Here is a 24900-nt window from a genome sequence, read left to right on the forward strand (position 1 = left end):
GAGTATTTTGTTTGGTTAATCGAATTCCGGATAATTAAATGCTGGATAACAAAATTTAGCCAAGCATCGGGACCTTGCAGTCTTGCCAGATAATCCGAAATTCAGATAATTGAATGCCGGATAATAGAGGTTCCACTATACATAAATGATTTGGATGTGATCATAGGAGGTATGGTTGATAAGTTTGCAGATGACACCAATATTGGTGGTGTAGTAAACAGCGAAGATGATTTCCTTGGAGTTCAGTGGGATCTTGATCATATGGGCCAATGAGCTGAGGAGTGGTAGATGGAGTTTAATTTAGAGAAATGTGAGGTGCTGCATTTTGCAAAGGCAAATTAGGGCAGGATGTATACCAGGTGAGGTTCTGGGAAGTGTTGCTGAACAAAGAATTCTTGGAACGCAGGTTCACAGTTCCATGAAAGTGGAGTCGCAGGTATTAAGAATAATGCAGAAGGTGTTTGGTATGCTAGTCTTTTATTGATCAGTGTTCTTTGAGTACAGGAGTTGAGAGGTCATGTTGCTGGTGTACAAGACCTTGGTTAGGCCACTATTAGAGTACTGCATGCAATTATGATCTCTCCTAATGGAAGGATGTTATGAAACCTGAAAGGGTTCAGAAAAGATTTACAAGGATGTTGCCAGTGTTGGAGGGTTAGATCCAAAGGGAGATGCTGAATAGGCTGGGGCTTTTTTCCCTGGAGCGTCAAAGGCTGAGGGGTGGCCTTGTACAAGTTTATAAAATCATGAGGTGGGGGGCATGGATAGGGTGAATAACCAAGGTATTTTCTTCCGTTTGGGGAAGTCCAGAACTACAGGGCATAGGTTTAAGCTGAGAACGATTTAAAGATTTAAAAGGGAGCTAAGGGGCAACTTTTCACACAGAGTGGTGCGTGTATGGAATGAGCTGCCAAAGGAAGTGGTGGAAGCTGATGCATTTACAACATTTAAAAGGCATCTGGATGGGTACATGAATAGGAAGGGTTTGGAGGGGTATTGGTGAAAAGCTGGCAAGTGAAACTGGTTGGCATGGACAAGTTGGACCATTAGGTTTGTTTCCAGCTATACAGCTCTCTGATTTTCGTCTCTGAAAACCATGCTGACTATCCCTCATCGGACCTTGCCTCTCCAAATGCATATAAGTCCTATCTTTCAGAATCACTTTCAACAACATGCCCACTGTTGAAGTCAGACTCTAAGGTCGATAATTCCTTCCATTCCTCCTTAAACAAATGTTCAACATTAGCCATTCTCCAATTATCTGGCACCTCACCTGTAGTTATAGATGTGACAAATATTCCTATAAGGGGCTCCTCAATTTCCTCCCTAACTTCCCACAAATTTCTAGGCTATACTAGATCAGGCGTCTGGCATGACTTCTGTATGTAAGGGGAATTGAAAGATTATGGTCGACGTCTCCAAAATTTCCACCCTTACTTCCCTCTGTATCTTTGAAACCATATAATCTGGACCTGGAAGCTTTGAATCTTTAACAGGACAGAAATAGGCTGGCAGAATCAGTGGATGGAATTTAATACAAATAAGAGGTAACTTTTTCATGCAGAACATGGTGTGTATCTGTAACGAGACTCCAGAAGAAGTGATGGAGGCAAGTACAATTACAACAATTAAAAGGTATCTGGGTAGGTATATGAATAGGAAGGGCTTAGAAGGATATGGGCCAAATGCTGGCAAATGGGACTTGGTCAGATTGGCATGTCTGTTTGGTGCAGATGAGCTGAACTGCAAAAACTGTTCCTGTGCTGCATGACTGTGTCTCTATCATTCTGTAGATGTGAGGTAATGCATTTCTGAAAATGAATTCATGGAATGTGTTGCTGGATGGCCCATCCCTATTTACCCATGAAAGATGACAGTGAGCTGTCATCTTGAACTACTGTGTTCCATTTCCTTGTGTGTAGTTCCACAGTGCTGTTGGAGAGGGAGCTGCAAGATTTTGACCCCGAAATACTGAAGGAATGAGTTATGCTTCAAAATTAGAATGGTGCGTAGCTTAGCAGGGAACATGAAGGTGGTGGCGTTCCCTTGTATGTGTTCTTGTCTTTCTAAATAATAGTGGTCATGGGTTTGATAGCCCTGTTGAGGAACTTATGAGAACTTTTGTAGTGCATCTTGTAAGTGGTGCACATTGCTGCAATTGAACATTGTTGGTGTAGGGAGTGAATTTTTTTGGGCTGCTTTGAGTTGGCTGATGTCAAGCTTCTTTAGTGCTATTGGCGCTGCACTCCTCCAAGCAAATGAGGAATATTCCATCACACTCCTGACTTATGCCTTGTACATGATGGACAGACTTTGAGTGTCAAAAGGAGAATTACTCAATACATGTTTTTTAACCTCTGACCTGTTCTTGAAACCACAGCACTTGTGTAACAGATCAAATTCAGTTTCTGATCAGTGATAAATCACAGGCTGTTGGTAGTGGGGGAGTCATTGGCAGTAATGCCATTGAATGTTAAGGGGCAATGGTTAGATTCTGTCTTGGTGCAAGTGGTCATTGGCTGGTACTTCTGTGGCCACTTGACAGCCCACATCAGGATATTGTTCAGATCGTGCAGCATTTGAACCTGAATTGCTTCAGTAATTTTAGTGAATAGTGCTGAACATTATTTAGTTGTCAATGAACATCCCCACATCTGACCTTGTCATGGAGAGTAAATAATTGATGGAGCAGCTGAAGATGATTGGGCCAAGACAGTACCCTGAGGAACTCTGCAGAGAGATCCTGGAGTTGAGATGACCGATCTGTAACCATCACAACCATCTTTCTTTGTATCATGTATGGCTCCAACCAGTGAACAACTTTTCCCTGATTCCCATTGACACCAGTTTTCCTAGCGTTTCTTGATGCCACACTTGGTCAAATGTGGCCTTGATTTCAAGAGCAGTGACTCTCACTTCATGTCTGGAATTCAACTCCTTTGGAAGTAATAGGACCAGCTAACAGTTCAAAATAGTGTACAGGGATAGAAGGAACTGAGGTTCACAAGCCGAGATCTTTGAAAGTGACAGGACGTAGTATGAAAATAATTAGTGAAACACATAGAATTTTGAGCTTCTTTGAATAGAGATATTTCATTTGTTTAGTAGCCAGCTGGAGCGCAAAGGATTCACTCAGTTGATTTACAAATTGAGAGAGTTGGCAAATGAGGAGAGATTGAGTAGACTGCAACTAATATTCATTGGAATTAAGAATAAGGAAATCTTATAGAAACATACAAAATTATGGAGGGAATAGATAAGATAAAAGCAGGAAGGTTGTTTCCACTTGCAGTGAAACTAGAACGAGAGGTTCATAGCCTCAAAATAAGGGAGACCAGATTTAGTAGCAACTTCTTCACCCAAAGAGTTGTGAATCTATAGAATCCTCTGCCCAGTGAAGCAGTTGAGGCTACCTCGTTGAATGTTTTTAAGGCAAAGACAGATTTTTGAACAGTAAAGCAAAATTAAAGTTATGGTGAGTGGGTGAGTAAGTGGAGCTGCCATGAAAAGATCAGCCATGATCTTATAGAACAGTGGAAAAGTCTCAAGGGCTACATGGCCTACTCCTGCTCCTATTTCTTATGTTAACATCATGGCCACTAAGACTATCTGATTATATGGCTTTCTGCTACTGGTGGAATTCCTAGTTTGTAATGTATTTGTTGACCTTGTTAAACTGTGTCCTCTCTCTTGTCTTCTATCTCTTTCTAGACTGCCATCGTTTGGCCTCCCCCTCCTATTAGTAGGATTTCTTTTCTATGATTTGAGATTTCTTTCTGCTGGCATACTTCTTTCCTGGACCCCTGTTTGAGCTTATACCACCTCTTCTGCCTTCGTCTTTGTACTTCATGTTCTCAATCTATGGGTCTAAACTTCTGCTTTTCTTGTACATTCACCTAGCTTTTATGGTTCAAGAGGTCTTACCTGCTCTACTGTCAATAATCACATCTTTCCAATTGATTAATCCCTTCTGGTAAATATTTGACTTTGATGCCCACTTTTGGCAGGTGACTTTTGGGAGAAATTGCCTCATGTTGACGGTCAGAATTGAACTGTCCATTATAAGGCCAAAACTGTCAAATGTAGCAGTTTGATCCTCAGGTGTGTAACATTTGTATCTGGGAAGTGACTAGCTCCTCTAGAAATCCTTCAGAATCTGCAAATTTGTAATTCATGCCAAACAGTCTTGAAGAGTGTCACTGACACTCTGATTCCCATGATGTACATTAATTAGTTTTCCATCTTTACCAGTAACCTTCCCACTCTTTAAGCCCCATTCTCTATGATAAATCATAGCTCCCAGATTAAATTTCTTACCTAAGGCTTGGCACGTTCTTTGACACTGCAGCTTTAATGAAAGTCTTTGTCTGCATGCAGTGCTTTCAAATGCTCTGAAGACATAACTAATTGTAGCCCCTTTCCAAGCTGGTCATTAGACCAAAAGACATAGGATCAGAATTTAGCCCATTCTGCCCATCGAGTCTACTCTGCCATTCAATCATGGCTGATAGGTTTTTCAACCCAATTTTCCTGACTTTTCTCCCTGTAACCTTTGATCCCCTTGGCGATCAAGACCTATGTCTGTTTAAAATGTAGATTAGATTAGATTAGATTAGATTACTTACAGTGTGGAAACAGGCCCTTCGGCCCAACAAGTCCACACCGCCCCACTGAAGCGTAACCTACCCATACCCCTACATCTACATCTACATCTACCCCTTACCTAACACTACGGGCAATTTAGCATGGCCAATTCACCTGACCTGCACATCTTTGGAGTGTGGGAGGAAACCGGAGCACCCGGAGGAAACCCACGCAGACACGGGGAGAACGTGCAAACTCCACACAGTCAGTCGCCTGAGGCGGGAATTGAACCCGGGTCTCTGGCGCTATGAGGCAGCAGTGCTAACCACTGTGCCACCGTGCTGCCCACGGTGTATTCAATGACCTGACCTCCACAGCCTTCTGTGGCAAAAGTGAGGACTGCAAATGCTGGAGATCAGAGTCTAGATTAGAGAGGTGCTAGAAAAGCATAGCAGGTCAGGCAGCATCTGAGGAGCAGGAAAATCGACGTTTCAGGCAAAGACTCTTCATCAGCCTTCTGTGGCAATGAATTCTACATATTCACCACCCTCTGACTGAAGGGGTTACTCCTCATCTCTGTTCTAAAAGGTCTTCCTTTTAATCTAAAGCTGTGCCCCCAGTTCCTTGTGTCTTCTGCTAATGGAAACATCTTCCCAACATCCACTCTGTCCAGGCCATTCAATATTCTGAAAGTTTCAATCAGATATCCCCACCCCTCCCCCCAATCCTTCTGAACTCCATCAAGCATACACCCAGAGTCTTCAAACAACCCTCATATGTTAAGTCTTCATTACTGGGATTATTTCTTGTGAACTTCCTCTGGACCCAGTTCTGTACATTTTTACTGAGATATGGAGCTCAGAATTGCTCACAGTACTCTAAATGTGATCTGACCAGAGCCTTTTAAAGCCTCAGAAGTACATCCCTGCTTTTTCTTCTAGTTCTCTCGAGATGAATGACAACATTATATTTGCCTTCTTAACTACTGACTCAACCTGCAAGTTTACCTTGAGAAAATCCTGGTCGAGAACTCCTAAGTTTCTTTGCACTTCAGACTTCTGAATTCTTTCTCATTTAGAAAATAGTCTATGCCTGTATGCTTCCTATCAATGTACATGACCTCACACTTTCCCACATTGTATTTCATCTGCCACTTTTTTCCTCATGCACCTAACCTGTCTAAGTCTTTCTGCAGCCTCCCTACCTCCTCATATCTTTTGTATCATCTGCAAACTTAGCCAGAATGCCCTTAGTTCCTCCATTTAGGTCATTAATGTATAAAGTGAAAAGTTGTAGTCCCAATACCGACCTTTGTGGAACACCCACTAGTCACCGGCTTCCTTCCTGATAAGAACCCTTTTGACCCCACTCTGACTTCTGCCAGACAGCAATCTTCTATCTATGCTAGTACTTAGACTCTAACACCATGATCCCTTATCTTACTCAGCAGCCGCCTGTATGGTTCCTTATCAAAGGCCTTCTGGAAGTGCAGATAGGTAACACCCATTGGCTCTCCTTAGTCTAGCCTGCTTCTTACCTCGTCAAAGAATTCTGACAGATTTGTCAAGCATGACTTCCCCTTGATGAAACCATGTTGATTTTGTCCTATTTTTTCCATGCACTTCCAAGTATTCAGAAATCTCATCTTTCACAATGGACCCCAAAGTTTTACTGACTGAGGTCAGGCTAATCACCATAACATTTCCCGTCTTTTGCCTTGCTCTCCTCTTAAATAGGGATTTACATGAGTGATTTTCCAGTCTTCTGGGACACTTCCTGACTCTAGTGTTACCTGATGATACTTTAGATTGCTACCAGAAGCTAACTGAGATGACTATATTGTCCCACTAGCTGCATCAAAATTTTAGCATATACTGCCCACACTAGTTCAAACCATCTTTCTTTTTGGCATGCTCTTTCTCTTGTGCTCTCTAAATACCCACACTATCAATGAGAGAGTTTGCTAGTGGTCCACATATGGTCACTATCCACTTCACCATTACTTTATTTCTTAACTTTACCATTTATCATTACTCACTGACAAAATCTCATTGCCAAATCAATAAAATGTAAAGTTAAATGATGTTTTTCTTTATAACGTAATTTGAAATCCATGAGCACTACCTCGTTCAGATCTCTTGCAAAGGGAAGACTTGCTATGGGGCATATCAGTGTCCTTCAATGTTTCTTACAAGTCCCACACCTTCCACTTATCTCTTTTATGAGTTTATCGTACTCTCCAAGCTATGTTCCTACATTCTCATTAACAGTTTTAATCTTTTACAAGCTGCATGAGCAGCCTGTCCATGCAATTTTAACCCAATTAACTTTTTGTGTTCTAAATTTATATTCTCTGTTTTCAATAAGGCAACTTTTTCCTTTAATGGAGGGGCTATGTTCCATTGAAGCAATAAAAAAAAGTCCCAAACAACATAAATTACAACATGATAGGTTTTCCAAGTACAGGACCTTTGTTGTTTTCTATAATGCAGTTTCATCTGTGCTTTAGACTTCGACCATTTCTTCAGACCATATTAGATGTTAACACTGTGATTATGCAAGAAAGGGTGAAGAAGAGATGCAGCCGAGGTTGAAAGAAAGAAGACATAGGTTGGATTGGTTTTCCTTGGAGCAGGGAAGGTTGAGGGGTGGCCTGATCAAGGTGTATAAGATTATAAGACACTTTTACCACTAATAGAGGGATTAATACCTTGAGGACAGAGGTTAGATGGCTGAGAAGAAAACTGGAATTTTTTTCATTTTGAAGGTGGTGGAAATCTGGAATGCATTCACAAATGCTGAAAATGGAATTAGTGTAATCAGATCACTATTGTGTTCTGGACCAGGCCAGACCGCCTCAAATCTTTTCAAGAAACTAGTGCAGAACCTAAATTTGCCAATTGTTTTAAGCACGTGTAACACGGATATTCCAGGAGGGATACAGTTGGTCAAACCACATCGTTTTAAATAAAACAGAATTTATTTACAAGATTACCAAATGAAACACAAAGGAAAGAGAACAGAATACCAAATAACTTAACTATCTGAAAACCCAACAGACTATACCAACTTAATGATGCTGTTCCCAATTCTTAGAACAAACTCCATAAACACCCATTGGCACAAAAGGTAAAATCAAACACAGGTTTTTACAGGAGAGAAGTCGGAGAGAGATCACCATGGTCCTGCTTCTTTGGGATCCAGCAGCTTTTTCAACACTACTGCTAAAAACCAAACCAAACTAGAGTAAGGCTGAGCTGGGAGAACTGGCCACTCTCCTTTCATTGGACAAGTGTTTTTTTTTATCCCTCAAAACCTTGAAAGTTTATTGTCTGAGGCAGTATTTTCAAATTGGCCCTAAAATCATTCAGCTTAAACTTTTCAGTCTGTGTCTTTTATGACCTCTCTGGAAAAATAAAAAGGACAACATAATCTTATTAAAGGAGCAGCATTGTCACATCTTCCTCCTTTTAAAAAAAAGGAGCAAACAATATCCAAAGGTGGCTTCATTTAAAAGCACCTTAATCTTAAATTGTTAGTACTCTGCAACACCCATATACATTACATTGACAATAAACATGCAAACATGCTTTACTACATTTGGTTTGTCTGTTTTACTCCTGCCATCGAAAGCCTCACTTTCTCAATCAAGTATCGGTAATCACGTTATTGTGTCCTGCCACATGTACAGTTTTCAAATTGAATGGCTGTAACAACAAGCTCCATCTAACATCTAGTATTTTTGTCCTTAAATTTCTCTGCAAATTTCAGTGGGTTATGATCACTGTATATGATTGAGTTACGTTACTAGGAGCATAAACATTGAAATGTTGTAATGCCAACACCAAGCTTAAAGTTTCATCAACTGACAAATATTTCTGCTGATGAGCATTCAGAGCTAGTGGATTTTAAATTACCCTAGTTAGTGCACGGAGAAAAGCTTTAACAAAACATTTTTATCATCAATAATGTACAGATACACTTTCAATCTTTTTGAAAATTACAAGACAATGGGGGCAATTAGGGAAAGTGCTGCTTCTATATGTTGTGCAAGGTTAAGTAGAGAGTAATGAAATATATGCATGAGATTCATTGTCTTACTAGGCTGTGTCAGAGCTTTAAACTTACTGTTGAAGTCAGGTCCTGGGTACATTGTTTAGAACATAAAAGAATACAGCGCAGTACAGGCCCTTTGGCCCTCAATATTGCGCCGATCCAAGCCCACCTAACCCACACTAACCCACTCTCCTCCATATGCCTATCCAATGCCCGCTTAAATGCCCATAAAGAGGGAGAGTCCACCACTGCTACTGGCAGGGCATTCCATGAACTCACGACTCCCTGAGTAAAGAACCTACCCCTAACATCTGTCCTATACCTACCACCCCTTAATTTAAAGCTATGCCCCCTCGTAATAGCTGACTCCATACATGGAAAAAGGGTTGACCATGAGAACCTATCTAAACCCCTAATCATCTTGTACACCTCTATCAAGTCACCCCTAAACCTTCTTTTCTCCAATGAAAACAACCCCAAGTGCCTCAGCCTTTCCTCATACGATCTTCCTACCATACCAGGCAACATCCTGGTAAACCTCCTCTGCACCCGTTCCAGTGCCTCCACATCCTTCCTATTGTATGGCGACCAAAACTGCACACAATACTCCAGATGAGGCCACACCAGAGTCTTATGCAACTGCAACATGACCTCAGGGACTCCGGAACTCAATTCCTCTACCAATAAAAGCCAATACGCCATATGCCGCCTTCACCGCACTATTTACCTGGGTGGCAACTTTCAGAGATCTGTGTACATGGACACCAAGATCCCTCTGCTCATCCACACTACCAAGTATCCGACCATTAGCCCAGTACCCCATCTTTTTGTTATTGCATTGGTCGACTTGACTGTTGAAACCCTTCCTGTAAATATTAATCAAATATAAAGCCAACATCAGTATGTCACTTCTGTACACTTCTGTTGGTCTGCATATCTTGATGTTGTATTGAAGAATGTGCAATGAAGACTTCATATTCAGTTGCTATTGTGTGCAAGATTATCTTTTTAAAACTGATCATTGCAAGGGCTTTGGTACTTGCTTTTTCAGCAAGGTATTTGTTAGCTGTGACAACTGTGCGTTTGCTGGAGACCACTAATCTGGGCTGACAGTCATCAGATTTCACTATCTGTTTTGAATATTGTTTGGAGTTGTAGGTCACAAACCTATTGGGAAGCTCCTTGCTTTTAGCTAAGCTTCCCAGTTCTGAAACCAATCTTCTCTTGAAGATTGCCTGCAAGGATGTTTGATTCTGTGATCTGTAAGGAAGCTGCACTTGTGAAGATCTCCAAGATAACTATCAATATTTGGTGAAACATGCCAGAATGCCATCTGAACATTTACTCTTTAGAGTTATAGAATCATGCAGCCCAGTTGAGACCCTTTGGGCTATTGAGTCAACACTGACCGATTGACACTAAACCACTTTTCAACACCTGCTCTATATTCACCCTGTTCATGCCCCTCATAATCTTGTATACCTCAATAGAGTTTCACCCCTCCCCCCCCCCCCCCCCCCCCCCCCCCCCCCACCTACCCCTGGCAAGCGTTCTCTGTTTCAAAGAAAACAACCTGAACTTATCCTACCTCTCTTTTCAAAAATAAAATTCTCCAACCCAATCCTAATGAAATTAAGGACTGCTGATGCTGGAGATCTGAAACAGAAACAAGTTGCTGGAAAAACTCAGCAAATCTTTCAGCATCTGTGGGAAGAAAGCAGACTTGATGTTTATAGTCCAGTGTTTCTTTATCAGAACTCCTTTGCATTCTCTCCAGTGCAATCATATACTTCCTATAGTGTGGTGATGAGAACAGTGCATGTTATTCCAGCTGTGGCCGAACCAAAGTTTGGACAGCTCCAATGTATGCTGCCTTAATTGCCCTATTAACCCATCCTGTCGCCTTCAGGGATCTATGGAAAGCATTTATAGCTTTCTAGTGTTTTGCTGTTCATCAAGTACTCTCTTGCTTTGTTATTTCCAAAGTGCATCAGCTGGCATTTTTGAGGATTAAATTCCATTACATCTTTTACTGAGTTCAGATATGACCACCTACCATGGTGGGATTTGAAACCATGTTCCCAGAGCATTAGCCTGGGCCCTCTGGATTAATAGTAACATTAGCGCTGTGCCACTGCCTCCCCACATTATTTATTCAACATTCAAGAACTAACCATCATTGACCAACCATCAGGAAATATATAAATGCCAGATTCATCAACCGCACCAACAAGGTAGAGCAAAACATCAGGCGATCACAACACAATATCATCCATGCTCTCAAAACCAATCACAACACTGTCATCAATCTAGTAGATAAAGGAGGAGCCATCGTCATTCTGAATAAAACCGATTACTGTAAGGAAGTGTACCAATAACAGAACAACCAGGAACACCACAGGCAACTACCGGTTAATCTAACCAAAGAGGATACCTGTGAACTAAACACATTGGTCAGGACTTTGGATCCAGTCCTTCAGAGTTCCCTACGCGCCCTCGTCCCACGTACTTCTTGCGTAGGTGATTTCTACTGCCTTCCGAAGATACACAAAGTCAATATACCAGGATGTCCCATTGTATCAGGCATTGGGACCCTGTGTGAGAACCTCTAGCTATGTCGAAGGCATAGAATCATAGAGTCATAGAGATGTACAGTATGGAAACAGACCCTTCGGTCCAACCCGTCCATGTCGACCAGATATCCCAACCCAATCTAGTCCCACCTGCCAGCACCCGGCCCATATCCCTCCAAACCCTTCCTATTCATATACCCATCCAAATGCCTCTTTAAATGTTGCAATTGTACCAGCCTCCACCACATCCTCTGGCAGCTAATTCCATACATGTACCACCATCTGAGTGAAAAGGTTGCCCTGTAGGTCTCTTTTATATCTTTCTCCGCTCATCCTAAACCTATGTCCTCTAATTCTGGACTCCCCGACCCCAGGGAAAAGACTTTGCCTATTTATCCTATCCCAATCTAGTCCCATTTGCCAGCACTCAGCGCATATCCCTCCAAACCCTTGCTATTCTTGTATGCATCCAAATGCTTCTTAAATGTTGCAATTGTACCAGCCTCCACCACTTACTCTGGCAGCTCATTCCATACATGTACCACTCTCTGTTGCAAAAGTTGCCCCTTAGGTCTCTTTTATACCTTTCCCCTCTCACCTTAAACCTATGCGGTCTAGTTCTGGACTCCCTGACCCCATGCCCCTCATAATTTTGTAAACCTCTAGAAGGTGACCCCTCAGCCTCTGACGCTCCAGGGAAAACAGTCCCAGCCTGTTCAGCCTCTCCCTATAGCTCAACTCCTCAACCCTGGCAACATCCTTGTAAATCTTTTCTGAACCCTTTCAAGTTTCACAACAGCTATCCGATAGAAAGGAGACTAGAATTGCATGCAATATTCCAACAGAGGCCTAACCAATATCCTGTATAGCCGCAACCCATTGTACAGGGGACCCCCAGCTTCTGTCGCGACACTCTAGATTTCTTACAAAAACTGAGCACACATGGACCAGTCGAACTGGGAACATTCCTCGTCACAATGCATGTTTCGGCACCCTACACCAGCATCCCCCCCAGTGATGGCATTGTGGCAACAATGCAGTCTCAAGGTCCTCAATCAATTTGCTTTAAGTTTACAAGTTTGATAATTTTAAAAAAGGACCTAATGTTGTACAATTTCAATGTAAAAACAAAATCTGCCCTATTACATCATCCACAAAACACATTAAATTGAGATTCTGATTCAAGCAAGGCAAAACAGTTTTTTCTGAACCAGTATTTTAACAAACCAAAATTTTTAAACATCAAAGATTCACAACATGGCACAATTTACATTGAGACTTTTCTTTTTCAACTCAACTATTTGTACAACCTTAATTTCAGTGTTTTCTCGTTTTTATTTGTATCCTCACTGAAATTGCCCTTATGAAAAGAGAAAGCCCTTGCAGCAGACCACATGGCGCCATAATCCAAGCCACACTCTTCCCCCAGAACAGACTCGCAGAGCCTTAAATTTCACCAGTAGAGGACTTTAACCCCTTTCTCCCTTTACTCCTCATGGGGGCTTGAACCCCGCTTGAATGCAGAGAGTTTGAAGCCCAGCACAGAGGACTTGAACCTCAAATTAATCCACCCAGGGGGCTCAAACCCCTGTACTGCACAGAAGACTCTAACCTCAATCAAACCCACCCCAGTACTGTGCAGAGGACTCGAACCTCAAACAAACATCCCCCCCCCCCGCAGCACAGAGAATTGAACCTCTGCCTGCTAGGGTGCCTGCGAAACTGAACTAATTACCATTCAAAGAATCTGTAGAATAGAGAGCGATTGAATGAGGGGACCATCTCTGACACAGAGGAATATCAAGAGAGACCAAGATTTAAAATCTTACCTTGTGCACCCGTCCGTCTCAAGATACTGATGTTCCGGGCGATTGCAGACACTGTCCGATCATGACTATCCATTTGGATCCTGCCAACTACGCCAATTTTGGTCATCCCATTTCCCCCCCCACCCCCTCAGTCAAAGCAAAATGCTCACAGTCACAGTATAGCTTTACCTCCTTCATCTTTATTCTGGGCCCTGGAGGGAGAGAGAACAATCACCCATAAGTCCTCAGTCTTCTCTGGACTAGTATTTCTTAATGAATTATATAGTGTTTTTAAAGGGAAGTGCATCCAGATAAGCAATATACATATTGATTGGGTGATCGTTACAGTCAGCGAATGTCAATAGCAAAATGTAAGCCACCTGGTATTACACAATGAATGCTCTTAACCTCAACTGGCTTCACATAATGAATACTTTTCACCTTGTTAAACTGACCATGCATACTGAATGCTTCCAATATTGTTAAACAGTTCTACATAATGAGTGCTTTTCCACCTTGTTAACCCATTACCCTTTCCTCCAGCTCCCAGTTGTTAACTGCAAGTTCTTATTTGATCTGAGTCATGCTCAGCTTAACCACTTGTTTCACAAAACTCAGAACTTAACTCTTGCCCTACCTGCTCATACCCGATACACATTCTAAAACCCATCTACCCGACTGTATCTGTGGCTTTTCTCCCTTCCTATAACTGCCATGCATCACACCCCTAGCTCTTGTAAGTTCCTCATTTCCTCTAACTGCCACTCCAGCTGATCCCTGCAATATGATAGGATTCACAATCAAAGACACCTCCTGCAGACATAATCATCAGTAATATGGGAACTCTCCCTAAACTCCCACATCCAACAAAAAGAGCACATCACTCTATTAAGGGCCATCTTTGCTCCTTTACAATCTACAGGCCCAGAAAATAACACTGTCTTTTTGCTCTAAAAACAGTGCCCCAGGGTCACGGTACTTATGGTTTATAGTTTTAAAATTTACTCACGAGACCGATCGAAATAAAACATGTAATCAAGAAAGAGCCCACTCTACTCACTATTGTAGACTTACAGCAAAGGTACTTTTAAAGATTATGCACTTACCTGTTCCTAAGCTGTGAGCTCTCCCACACAGGTGCCTCCAAGGTCAGCTGTGAAGTTTACTGTGTTAATTTTTCCTAGACAAGCTCTGATGTACAGAGATACATGAACTCAAATAGCAATGGCAGAAACTGTGCAGATTCACTGCTGTGTAGGTTTCTTTTTCTCTCTCTCTCCCTCACTGACCATATAGTCACTGATTTTTGTCTGTCTTCCTCCTTTTGAAAGTTCAGCTGTTTGATCTTTTTTCCCCAAAGTTCCAAAACAGTGCAATAGCATACAAACCAGTAATTGCTTCTGGAATTCGAGGAAATCACTCCAAACACCTAAAATATCTCAAAAACGGAGCAGCTCTTACAGCCACAATGTTTTCCCCGTTCTCCATCTTGGATTACCCAGATATTGCAATTGCGTCAACCATGTCCTTTTCTCCTCCCTACTTCCCTCGATTGGTCAAACTTTAATCTTTCCTTAATATTCCTGTTTGTTCCACTTCCCCTCCCCCATCTTTCAACAGCAAACAACGTTTCCACCATTCCTTAGTTCTGAAGAAGAATCCTATTTGATTTCAAAACAATAAAACACTTGCTATCTTTACAGATATCACAGACCTATGGAGCTTCTCCAGCACTCTGTTTTCACAGGAAGAAAGCTTAGTTCTAAATTTTGAATCAATGCTTTTGGAATATTGAGGCATGCAATCTGTACTTTACACTTTTAGGATTGCTTGTATATTGTCACATTTATTTTAATTTCTTCAATTTTTTTTAAGGGAGCTAAACATGATGATACAGAAGGTGAAGATGAGGATACAGGGTTAATACAACCTGCACAGGTGTTTGCACCTAAAAGTTTGGTGCTAGTGTCCCGACTGGATTACCCAGAAATATTCAAGGTAAATTTTACTCTTCTTATCTTTCTATGCTGATCTTGCTTTGCACACTTCCTGTGTAGTTGTAACCTGTATGCCGCACTCTGTCTAAACACTATTATCTGTATGCCCTTGTTTGCTATGATCCGCCAGCACCACTTGCAAACCAAAGCTTTTTGCTGTACTTGGGTACATGTGACTACAATAAATCAAATCAAATCTTTCCAAAATATAAAACTTTCTGACAGTCTGTGTACTTAATTATTTAATACTTGAATTTCTTTATTTATTTAACTCTTAGAGACTACACACTTGACAAAAACAAATTGATTTTCATTATTAAAGATCTACAGGACCAAGAAAGGCCCTTTGGCACATCTGTTTAACAAGGTGTGAACTGAACAAAGCAGATAATTTTATCTTTTCATATATTGATCATGAGTCATACAGCATAAAAAGAGGTTTTCCATCTCAACATGAAATGAACTAGTCCCATTTACCTGCATTTGGGCAGTATCTCTCTAAATATTTTCTATTCATTGAATCTCTACAGTGTGGAAAGAGGCCATTCAGCCCATCAACTCTGTACCACACACCAAAGAGCACCCGACTCAAACCCAGGTCCCCACCCTATCTCTGCATTTTACTCTGGATAACCCATCAACCAGCACATACCTGGACACGACAGAGAAATTTAGTATGTGCAGTCTACCTAACCTGCACACCTTTGGACTATGGGAGGAAACTGGAGCACCTGGAGGAAACCCATGCAGACTCAGGAAGAATGTGTGAACTCCACACAGACAGACAGCTAAGGCTGGAATTGAACCCAGGTCCCTGATATTGTGAGGCAGATGTGCTTACCACTGTGCTACCCCATCCAAATATATATTTAAATGCTGTAATTGTACCAGCCTATTCCATTTGCACACCACTTTTTGTGTGAAAACCTTGCCCCTCGGGTCCCTTTTTAAATCTCGCCCCTCTCACCTTAGACCTATGTTTTAGACTCTCATGCCCTTGGAAAAAGACCTTGGCTATTCACCTTATTTTTGTCCCTCATGATTTTATAAATCTGTATAAGGTCACCCATCAGCCTCCTCTGCTTAAGGGAAAAGAAGTCTCAGCTTATCCAGCCTCTCCTTGTATTTCACATCGTTTTCGCAACTTTCATTTTAATAACATCCTTCCTACAAAACAGTAATCCAAATGTGGCTTTACCAATGTCTTGTACAGCTAATCATATAGAACTTGTAACAAAAAATGTACTAAAAACAGAAGATATGTCAATTTTTTGCATTTTGGCAAATGGAAATTTACTTACTAACCGGTTAATATATAAATGGTGTGCATGACATGCTTTGTAAGTGATATGGAATGTTATGACCTGCTGGAGGTCAGATTTCAAGGTAAAAAATTTGCTGTGATAAACTTAAGTAGTTGTAGATGACAGGTAGCTATCAGTTTCTTCGGGAGATGAATTATTTTGTATGTTTAGAACATTAAGTACGCATTCTAAAAATAAAATGGGGACTTCATTTGGGCAGTGGATTGTACTTTTACCTTAAATCCAGCTTTAGTTATATTGTAGTTGTAGTGAATTAAAACAGAAAATTTTAACTCTATTTCGTCTGGCAACAGCTCTTCTTCATCCGTTTCCGTATGTTCCATAAACAGATCTTTTTATTTCAGACCTCTATTCCCTTTTTTTTTCCCCCAAAATGTGTCTGTGATGATTCTGCTATGCCCAATTACATTTCATCTCAACATGTCTTAGTTCCTTTTTTGGTTTCATTACCATCCCATTTGTCATTTGATCTCTCTGGTCTTCCACCCTGTCACAGGCTTTGCTTTTTTGTTTAATAGCCCAATTTTTTTTTCCCTGCTTCTGTCCTTAAAACTTGTTATGTTACTAATGTCTTTCAGTTCCAATGACCGGTGGCAGCCATGCAATGTTAACTCAGTTTAATTTCCACATAATGTAAGACCTATTATTATAAATGCATTCTACATTTTATATGTTTTGGATACTGTATCATTATGAAGTTTACAAGTCCCTCCAACTGTTTCAAAACAGACAAAAAAGTTATGTTAATTTCTGTTATATATTTCATCAGTACTCGCAATGTCTTAAAGTATTTAACTAATAAAGTGATTTGAAGTATGGTCACTGTTTAAGTGTAGAAAATATGGTAACCAGAAATTATGTGGGACTAGCAAAATTACTTGTTTGTGATTTTAATTGAGGGATTAAGATCAACCAGGACACTAGAAGCAACTCCCCTGCTCTTCAAAATAATGCCAATGGATCTTTTGTATTTACCTGAGCAGTAGGCAAGCAGGGTCTCAATTTTAATGTCTTATCCAAAGGACAGTGCCTATGACTCTGCAGCATTCTCTCCAGTCCTGCCCTGAAATGGCAGCCTTGAGTTTCAGCATGGAATCTTGTGATTTCGGATTATTAGCAGGACACAACTGACAAATGGACAGATTAAGGTCTTCAGGATCCTGAATCTGTATTTTGTGTAAATTATGTTTTATTGACATTATGGTCAAGGGATAAGAATATATTTTCCAAATTATGCCACACAATTTGTTTTGGGTTTCAAATCTTTATAATGGTGTAGCTAAGTTTTAGAGACTTTTAATGGCAAATAAATGTAATGCTGTGACAATGCTGCTCCTTTAACAAGGTTATGTTGTCCTTGCTTTTTACTTCAGAACAGTCGTAAAGACACAGGTTTTGGGGTGTCTAGTTTTGATGGGATTTAGGCCCAATTTCATTATAGCTAACAGATACTGTCTCAGGGAAAAAGCTTTCAAGTTAAGTAAACGCTTGTACAATGAAAGGGGAGTGGCCAGTTCTACCAGCTCAGCCTTTCTCTGGTTAGGTTTGTTTTGGTTTTAGTCTGTCTGTTCAGAGCAAGCAGTCAGTTTTGAGGGCTGCTGGTCAAAGAAATAACTACATGGAAGAAAGTGTTCCATGCTGAATCTCTCTGCGACCTCTATCTCTGCTGTAAGACCCTGTGTTTGATTTTACCTTTTTTGCCAAGAGGTGTTTATGGGGATTGTTGCAGGAATTTGGAACGGCATCATTAGATTGGGATAGTCTGTTGGGTTTTGATAGGTTATGTTCTTCTGTATTCTATTCTGTCTTGTTCGTTTTTCATTTGGTACTCCGTAAACGTATTCTGTTTTGTTTAAAACAGAATAGTTTTGACCAGCTGCTTCACTCCTGGAATATCCACTCTCCACCTGCTCAAAACAATCAGAAAAATTAGGGTTTAGGCTACTTTCTTGAAATGCTTTGAGGGGGTCTGGCCTATCCATAACAATACCACTCAAATTTTTTATTGTACTCTTATGCAATTACATGTGTTGCAAACATTTGGAAGGTGATTGTAATAACTCACATCAATTGGAATTCATGATGATCATGATTTTCCTGAATGCAAGCCAATATTTCTATTGCTGTCACTTAAACTTTGAATTTGGGATGTTAATCCATCTTGATTTTCCTCAACTTCCAACAATTCAGATTTCCTAACACGAAATAATAGTTAATTGTTGCAAGTTAAAAAGTAGCTAATATAAATTAGACTTAATTAAACTAAAGCAGTTATGCTGTGCTGCATCCAAAATGTATGCTAGATCTTATCCAGCCTACTTGATTAATGCGCAACTTCAGTGCTTCGTATGTTGTGATCCTTAAGTCACTTTTAAACATCAACGATCAAGAGATTCCCACATCAGCAACATAGTCTGGCTTTACCCCATTAAATTCCATCCACTGTCGTCTTATGATGATCATTTCAAATCTCCAGCAGCTTCCTGTCATCCAGCGCATTTAGTTTATTAACCTTGGTCACTTGTAGAATCTCCAATTGTCTCTCCACTACCCTCTGACCTGTGACCTCCTTCCATCTCATCTGACAACTTACACCTTTTTGGTTTTTGCTTCCTGTTCTCCTTTGCATTCCTCTCTGGGTTTTTTTAGTCCAACATTCTGGAAAATGTGTGTGAACCTGGCTCAGTGATAACTCCTCCAATGAATATAAAAAACATTGGTTAAATGGTTCAAGCCCCCTTAAGTGACTTCACTGTATAATGTATACTGATTCTTCATTGTCACAGGTTTTGACTTTTGAATGACATTAAACCAAAGCTCAATCTTCAGTGGTCATCCAAGTACACTGGCCAATATTTATTCATTAACTACATTCCAACAAAAGAATCATTAATCTTGTTGAGAGCCTACAGAACACACATTGACAGCAATATTTAGTTATGTAGCTTTGATTATAGTTCAAAAGTATATAATTGGTTCTGAAGCATTTAGGGACAGGTTCTTTCTTTCCACTTTCTTTTGTATAACTAGTGCTCTGCATTCCAGTGAAAATGTTCCACAGTGCTTACCCCTGATTGTGTTCAGTCTTTTCTCCAGCTTTGCCTTTTGCCTAATTTTACCTTTATGGAGATTTTAGGTTATTTATAATGGAAAAGGCTTAGAAAAGCTAATAATTCTAATCAATAAAGAATTTAAAAAGAGTCAGGAAGTACTGCAAAAAATGTGATGTGATAAATCCTAACTGAACAGTATTGCAGAATGTTCATGTCACCTGATACGCATCATAAACTTCACACTGAGGCTTCGACTGTGAGGAGAATTTAGAGAATGTGAGACATTGCTTTTGGCCAATACCATGGCTTATCTAGGGACTCCTTAATCATATCACCAAATGCAAATCAAAACATTCTTCTTTCTTGTGCTAAAGTGAAGCCATCTCATATTCTTTGAATATACTCGCTAATTTGTTGACATTAATCATAAAATGACAAAATGAAAGAACATTAAGAATTGTCAGCCTAGATTTAATTAGGTAATTCCAAACTTCTCTAAAAAAGGGTAGTTAATGATAACAAAAATGTCATTAATTCAATTCAGTTTTCAAAGCATTCAAAAGATTTTGTCCATTTTAGTTTTCTATTTACATTGCAGGATGTTTTATCTGTAATGTACAAAGCCCACAGCTGTCAATTTTCTGGGTCCAAGCTGCTTTTATCATGTTTGTTCTATGAAATGATTATTACTTTGTTATTTAAAGTAATAAGATTGCCCTAATTTTTGTGTCCTGTAATATTCTACCTTTATCCCAATTACATTAATCATAAACAACAGTTGCATTTATGTAGTAACTTTAACACACATGCCAGCCATTTGACAAAGCTAAAGAAGATATTAGGAAGGGTATGACAGAGAGATGGATTTTGCAGAGAATCTTTAAGGTGAACAGGAATTTGGGTGATTTTATACCAGGAGTTTGGGAGAGTGGCACTTATGACTTTTGAAGCTATGATCAAAGGTGATAACATGGAATGAAATGAAATGAAATACAATTCCTCGTTCACATGCAACGTTGAAACAATGCAGAACAAAAATATCAAATCGACTTGTGACCTGGCTCACTTCACAACATGTTTGGTTTAAAATTCCTTCCTACTTCTCCAATCCGTATTGAGCATACTAGAATTTCTTGATCAGTCTGTATTTTGGGTATTCATTTCCTGTTGCTTCATGCAGCTGCTCTAACTTGCTTACCCGATGCTCAAGATTTTGCACGAAATGTCTGCAGTGCAAATTTTATTTGATTGATTATTGTTACATGTACCAAGGTACAGTAAATAGTATTGTTTTGTATGCTATCCAGACAGATTGTACCTTGCATAGGTACTAGAACAGTATGCAGAATATGATATAACAGCTGCACAAAAGGTGCAGAAAAAGATCCAGTCTAATGTGAGGCTTGTTCATAAGTCTGGTAATGGGGACGAAACTGTTCTTAAGTCTGTTTTCAAACTTTTGTATCTTCCTCCCAATGGAAAAGAGTGGAAGAGAGTAAAACCAGATTGGGAGGGCTCTCTGATTCTGTTGGCTGCTTTCCCGAGGCAGCAGGAGGAATAGATGGAGTCAGTGGAAGGGAGGCTGATTTGTGTGATAGACTGGGCTGTGTTCACAACTCTCCTCTTGGAGTCTTCGGTGGAGTAGTTGCCATACCAAACTGTGATACATCCAATAGAATGCTGTCTGTGATACATCTATAAAAAATGGTAAGAGTCGATGTGTCTTTGCTGAATTTCCTTAGCCTTCTGAGGAAGTAGAGGTGTTGGTGCACTTTCTTGACTGTAGCGTTGACATAGATGGACCAGGAGAAATTGATGGTGATATTTACTCCTTCAAGTCATTGAGGCACATTGCCTGATTTTTTTTGGGATCGGGATGATGGTGGCCTTGTTGAAGCAGGTGGGAACCTGAGATCGGTGTAAGGAGAGATTAACTATGTCTGTGAATACTCCCACCAGATGACCAGTGCAGGGTCTGAATGCACGGTTGGGAACTGCATTGGCAACTCCCTTTCCCTGTGTTCAGTCTCAGTGAGGCCCATTTGATTTCTGCAGTGGTGACTGTGGGTACAGGTGCACCCGAGGCTTTTGGAGAAGGTGACATCATTTCACTGACCTTCTGTTCAAAACAAGCATAGAATACATTCAGCTCATTGGGATGGATGTATTGTTGCCAGTGATTATACTCTACTTTGTTACCACAAGATGTTGTACTGCCCATCCTCAAACTTAACGTATGAGATCGACTAATAATTACAGGAACCATTATGTTCATGTCTTGAACTTCACATCAAGCTCCCTCCAACGTAAAGCACTTTAAAACAACACTACATCACGGCTGCCACCAAAGGCATCTGTCTGCCTTTTTCGTAAATGATGTGTCTTACCAAAGCAAAATACTGTCAATACTCAAAATTTGAAATAAACATACCGAAAATTCTCAGCAGTCAAATGGCAACTGCAAGAGAGAAACTAAAACAAGTATTTTGGGTTGATGACTTTGGTCAGATTTGGGAAGTGTTAGAAATGTAATAAACTTAAGCTGGGGAATACAGAATCATAGTGGTATTGTCACTGGACTCGAAATTCAGACACCCAGGCGAATGCTCTGGGGACATGGCTTTGAATCCCACCATGGCAGATCGTGAAATTTGAATTAAATTCAAAAGCTTAATTAACAATGACCATAAAACCTTTGCCCATTTCCCTAATGGTCAGTCTGGTTAATTGATGTCCCCATCTGATCTACTTTATTTGTGATTGCAGATGCATAACAATCTACTTGACTCTTAAATGTCCTGTGAAATGGCTTAGTAAACCTAACTGCTGAAAAGTCTGGTTAAAAAAGAAGAATGATATCCAGATGGGTCACCTGGAAGTGATAGCAGCATGTACAGCCCTGCTGACCTTGCAAAGCCTTCCTTAAGAATACTTGGGGGAGGGGGAGGGGCTTGTGCCTAAATTCAGAAATCTTTCCCAAACACGAGTCAAGAAGCAATGTTACATTATCTGCCAGGAACTGTTTCATAAGAATGGCTGAGACATTCTCGGACATTAGTATCCCAGAGGTGGTGACACAGTGGTGTGCAGAAGATAGAGTCTCCTCAACATTGAAGTGTTATAGCATCAGGTCAAATATGAGCAATTCAACCTCCTGATTAGCATGTACCATTTCCCTCTCAGCTGATGAATCATGCTCCTCTATGTTGAACATCAGTTGGTGGCAAAGGCACAGAATGTATTCTAGATGGGAGTTTGATGTTCATCGTCCAGAATGGTTTGGTGGCACTATTACTGACTGAACTAGCCAAGTCTTAAAAGACGTTGGTATTAAACTGGGTCTGCGCCACGTAGTAAGGAAACCAACAAGACAGAAAACCTTATTCTACCAGTTTACCTTGGGCAGAACCATTTCTCAGATCCTCATTTGAGCTGGGGAAATCCTCCATCGTATCATTCTCTATCACATAACGTAGCGAAGGCCAGTTCATTCAATGTATTCAAGAAAAAAAATTGATAGATTTCTTCAGTTTTATTCACGTTGAATGTGGAGATCTCTGGCTGGCCAGCATATTTTTATTGCCCATCCTTTGTGGGTGAGATGCCTTCTTAAAGCACTTCAGTCCACATACTGTAGGTTGACCACAATATCCTTCAGGAGGGAATTCCAGAACTTTGACAATGAAGAGCAGTAATATATTTCCAGGTCAGGATATTATTGAGCAGCTTGGGGGGGAACTTGTAGTTGGTGGTGTTTTCATAGATCTGCTGTCATTATACTTCCTGATAGAAGTGGTTATATGTTTGGCAAGTGCTGTCTGTAGTGATTGGAATGAGACTGGCCAGGTGGATGTCATTGAGTATGCGTTCACTGTTTGGGGCTGTTAATTGGAGTCAATCAGGGAGTTCTGGCTGACAGGTATAAAAGGAGTCTCAAGGATTCTCCTCATTCCAGGTACTGGCTCTGAGCTAGCTGGTCAAAGCTAGCTTGGACATTTACTGTGTACGTGTAAATAAAGGGTGACTTAGTGATGGGATACCAATCTCTGTGGAATTATTTCAGTGACAACGAGAGAAAACAGTACGGTGCTGAAGAATATTCACTCGCAACAGTTGTCCTTGAGTTGGGTGTCTGTGTTGGGATTTTTGACAAGGTTAAGGTGACTGGCAGAGGCATGTGATTTTGCGTTGACCCTGAATGAGATGCTGAGAGAGTGTTTGTTTGGTATGTGGGATAAGCTACGTAACCATGCAAAAATGCCTGCTAGCTGAAGCCCAAATGGATTTCAAATTGGCACTATAAATGGAATTTGTCATTAGAAATTGTTGTAAATGGAGCATGTGAGGTACAGGGTGTACTGATAGAAATATACACGCTCACCTGTCTCACTGAACTTTGGGAGTATACTTGAGTACAGGCAATCGCATAACCTCATGCAGGACATATCCTGAGCAGAGTGACCCTAAGTCAGCCCACAGCAAAATCCCAAAACAAAACTGGCTGGCAAGCCATTGTAGTTGTTGCCAGTATGCGGGCTCAAGACAGCAAAGGAGTCTGACAAGGTCTGACTTGAGCAAGATAACTTGTAGGCCAGTACCCAGGAGAGTGCACACACTGGGAAGTCTACATATGTATGGATTGGAACAATTAAATTGCTTAGCAACATCCAAATCGGAATCAATCAGCATAAATGTCTGATTAAATGGTCATCTGGTTCTAATGGAGATCGGTACCGGCGCAGCTGTATTGGTAATTGCAGAACCAGTCTTTCACGAGGTTGGCTGTGGACTCAGTGCCTTAGGTTTGCGCAAGATCTCAGCCAGGCTGAGAATGTACACCTGGGAACTGTTGCAAATTAAGAGTACGACTTTGGTTCTGGTCTTCTATGAGAGGCAGTTGGCCTAGTTACCGCTGATCGTAGTGAACAGCTTGGGCCCAAGCTTGATGGGATTGAAAAATATTTACCTTGGTTGGCTCAGTGTTTTTCGATTTGAAAATGGCTTCCTGAGTGAAGTCCAAAATAAAAAAGCACCCTGAAGTATGTCAGCGAGGTGGAGGGACTATCAAAGGTGCCAAGACCACCGTACATGTTTACCAGGAAGCGAGTCTGCAAGATCTGCCCTGCGCAATTTGCTTTGTGTGCAAATGTAGAGGCACAAATCAGGAGGCTGGCGAATAAAGGAATCATGAAACGTGTACAGTTTGTGGAATGGACAGCACCAGTTGTACCGATCATGAAGCCAGATGGCTTGATTCACCTTGGTGAGGATTTTAAGCAAACGATAAACCACTTCTCACAGCTGGATAAATACTCAATCCCACGCATTGAGGACTTGTATGCAAAACTGGCGGGGGGAGGTGGGAGGGGAGACTATCCTTCATGAAGCTGCATGAGCTATGCATACCTGCAGTTACGACTCGATGAGTCCCACAAGTATGCCACAATTAGTAACCATAAGGCTTTGTACTGATATACAAGACTGCCATTTGGGGTATCATCAGC

The 24900-nt window shown here is 40.7% G+C and overlaps 1 protein-coding gene across 1 annotated transcript in view; it reads left to right on the plus strand.

The window, feature by feature from the left end:
- sbf2 (SET binding factor 2) overlaps positions 1-24900 on the plus strand; it is a 568047-nt gene that overhangs the window by 234007 nt on the left and 309140 nt on the right. The window contains 1 exon segment of the mRNA XM_072592265.1: positions 14897-15019. Within this exon segment, the coding sequence (XP_072448366.1) occupies positions 14897-15019 (123 nt within the window).

The sequence above is a fragment of the Chiloscyllium punctatum genome, chromosome 22, assembly GCF_047496795.1.
Source record: "Chiloscyllium punctatum isolate Juve2018m chromosome 22, sChiPun1.3, whole genome shotgun sequence".
Classification (NCBI taxonomy): Eukaryota; Metazoa; Chordata; class Chondrichthyes; order Orectolobiformes; family Hemiscylliidae; genus Chiloscyllium; species Chiloscyllium punctatum.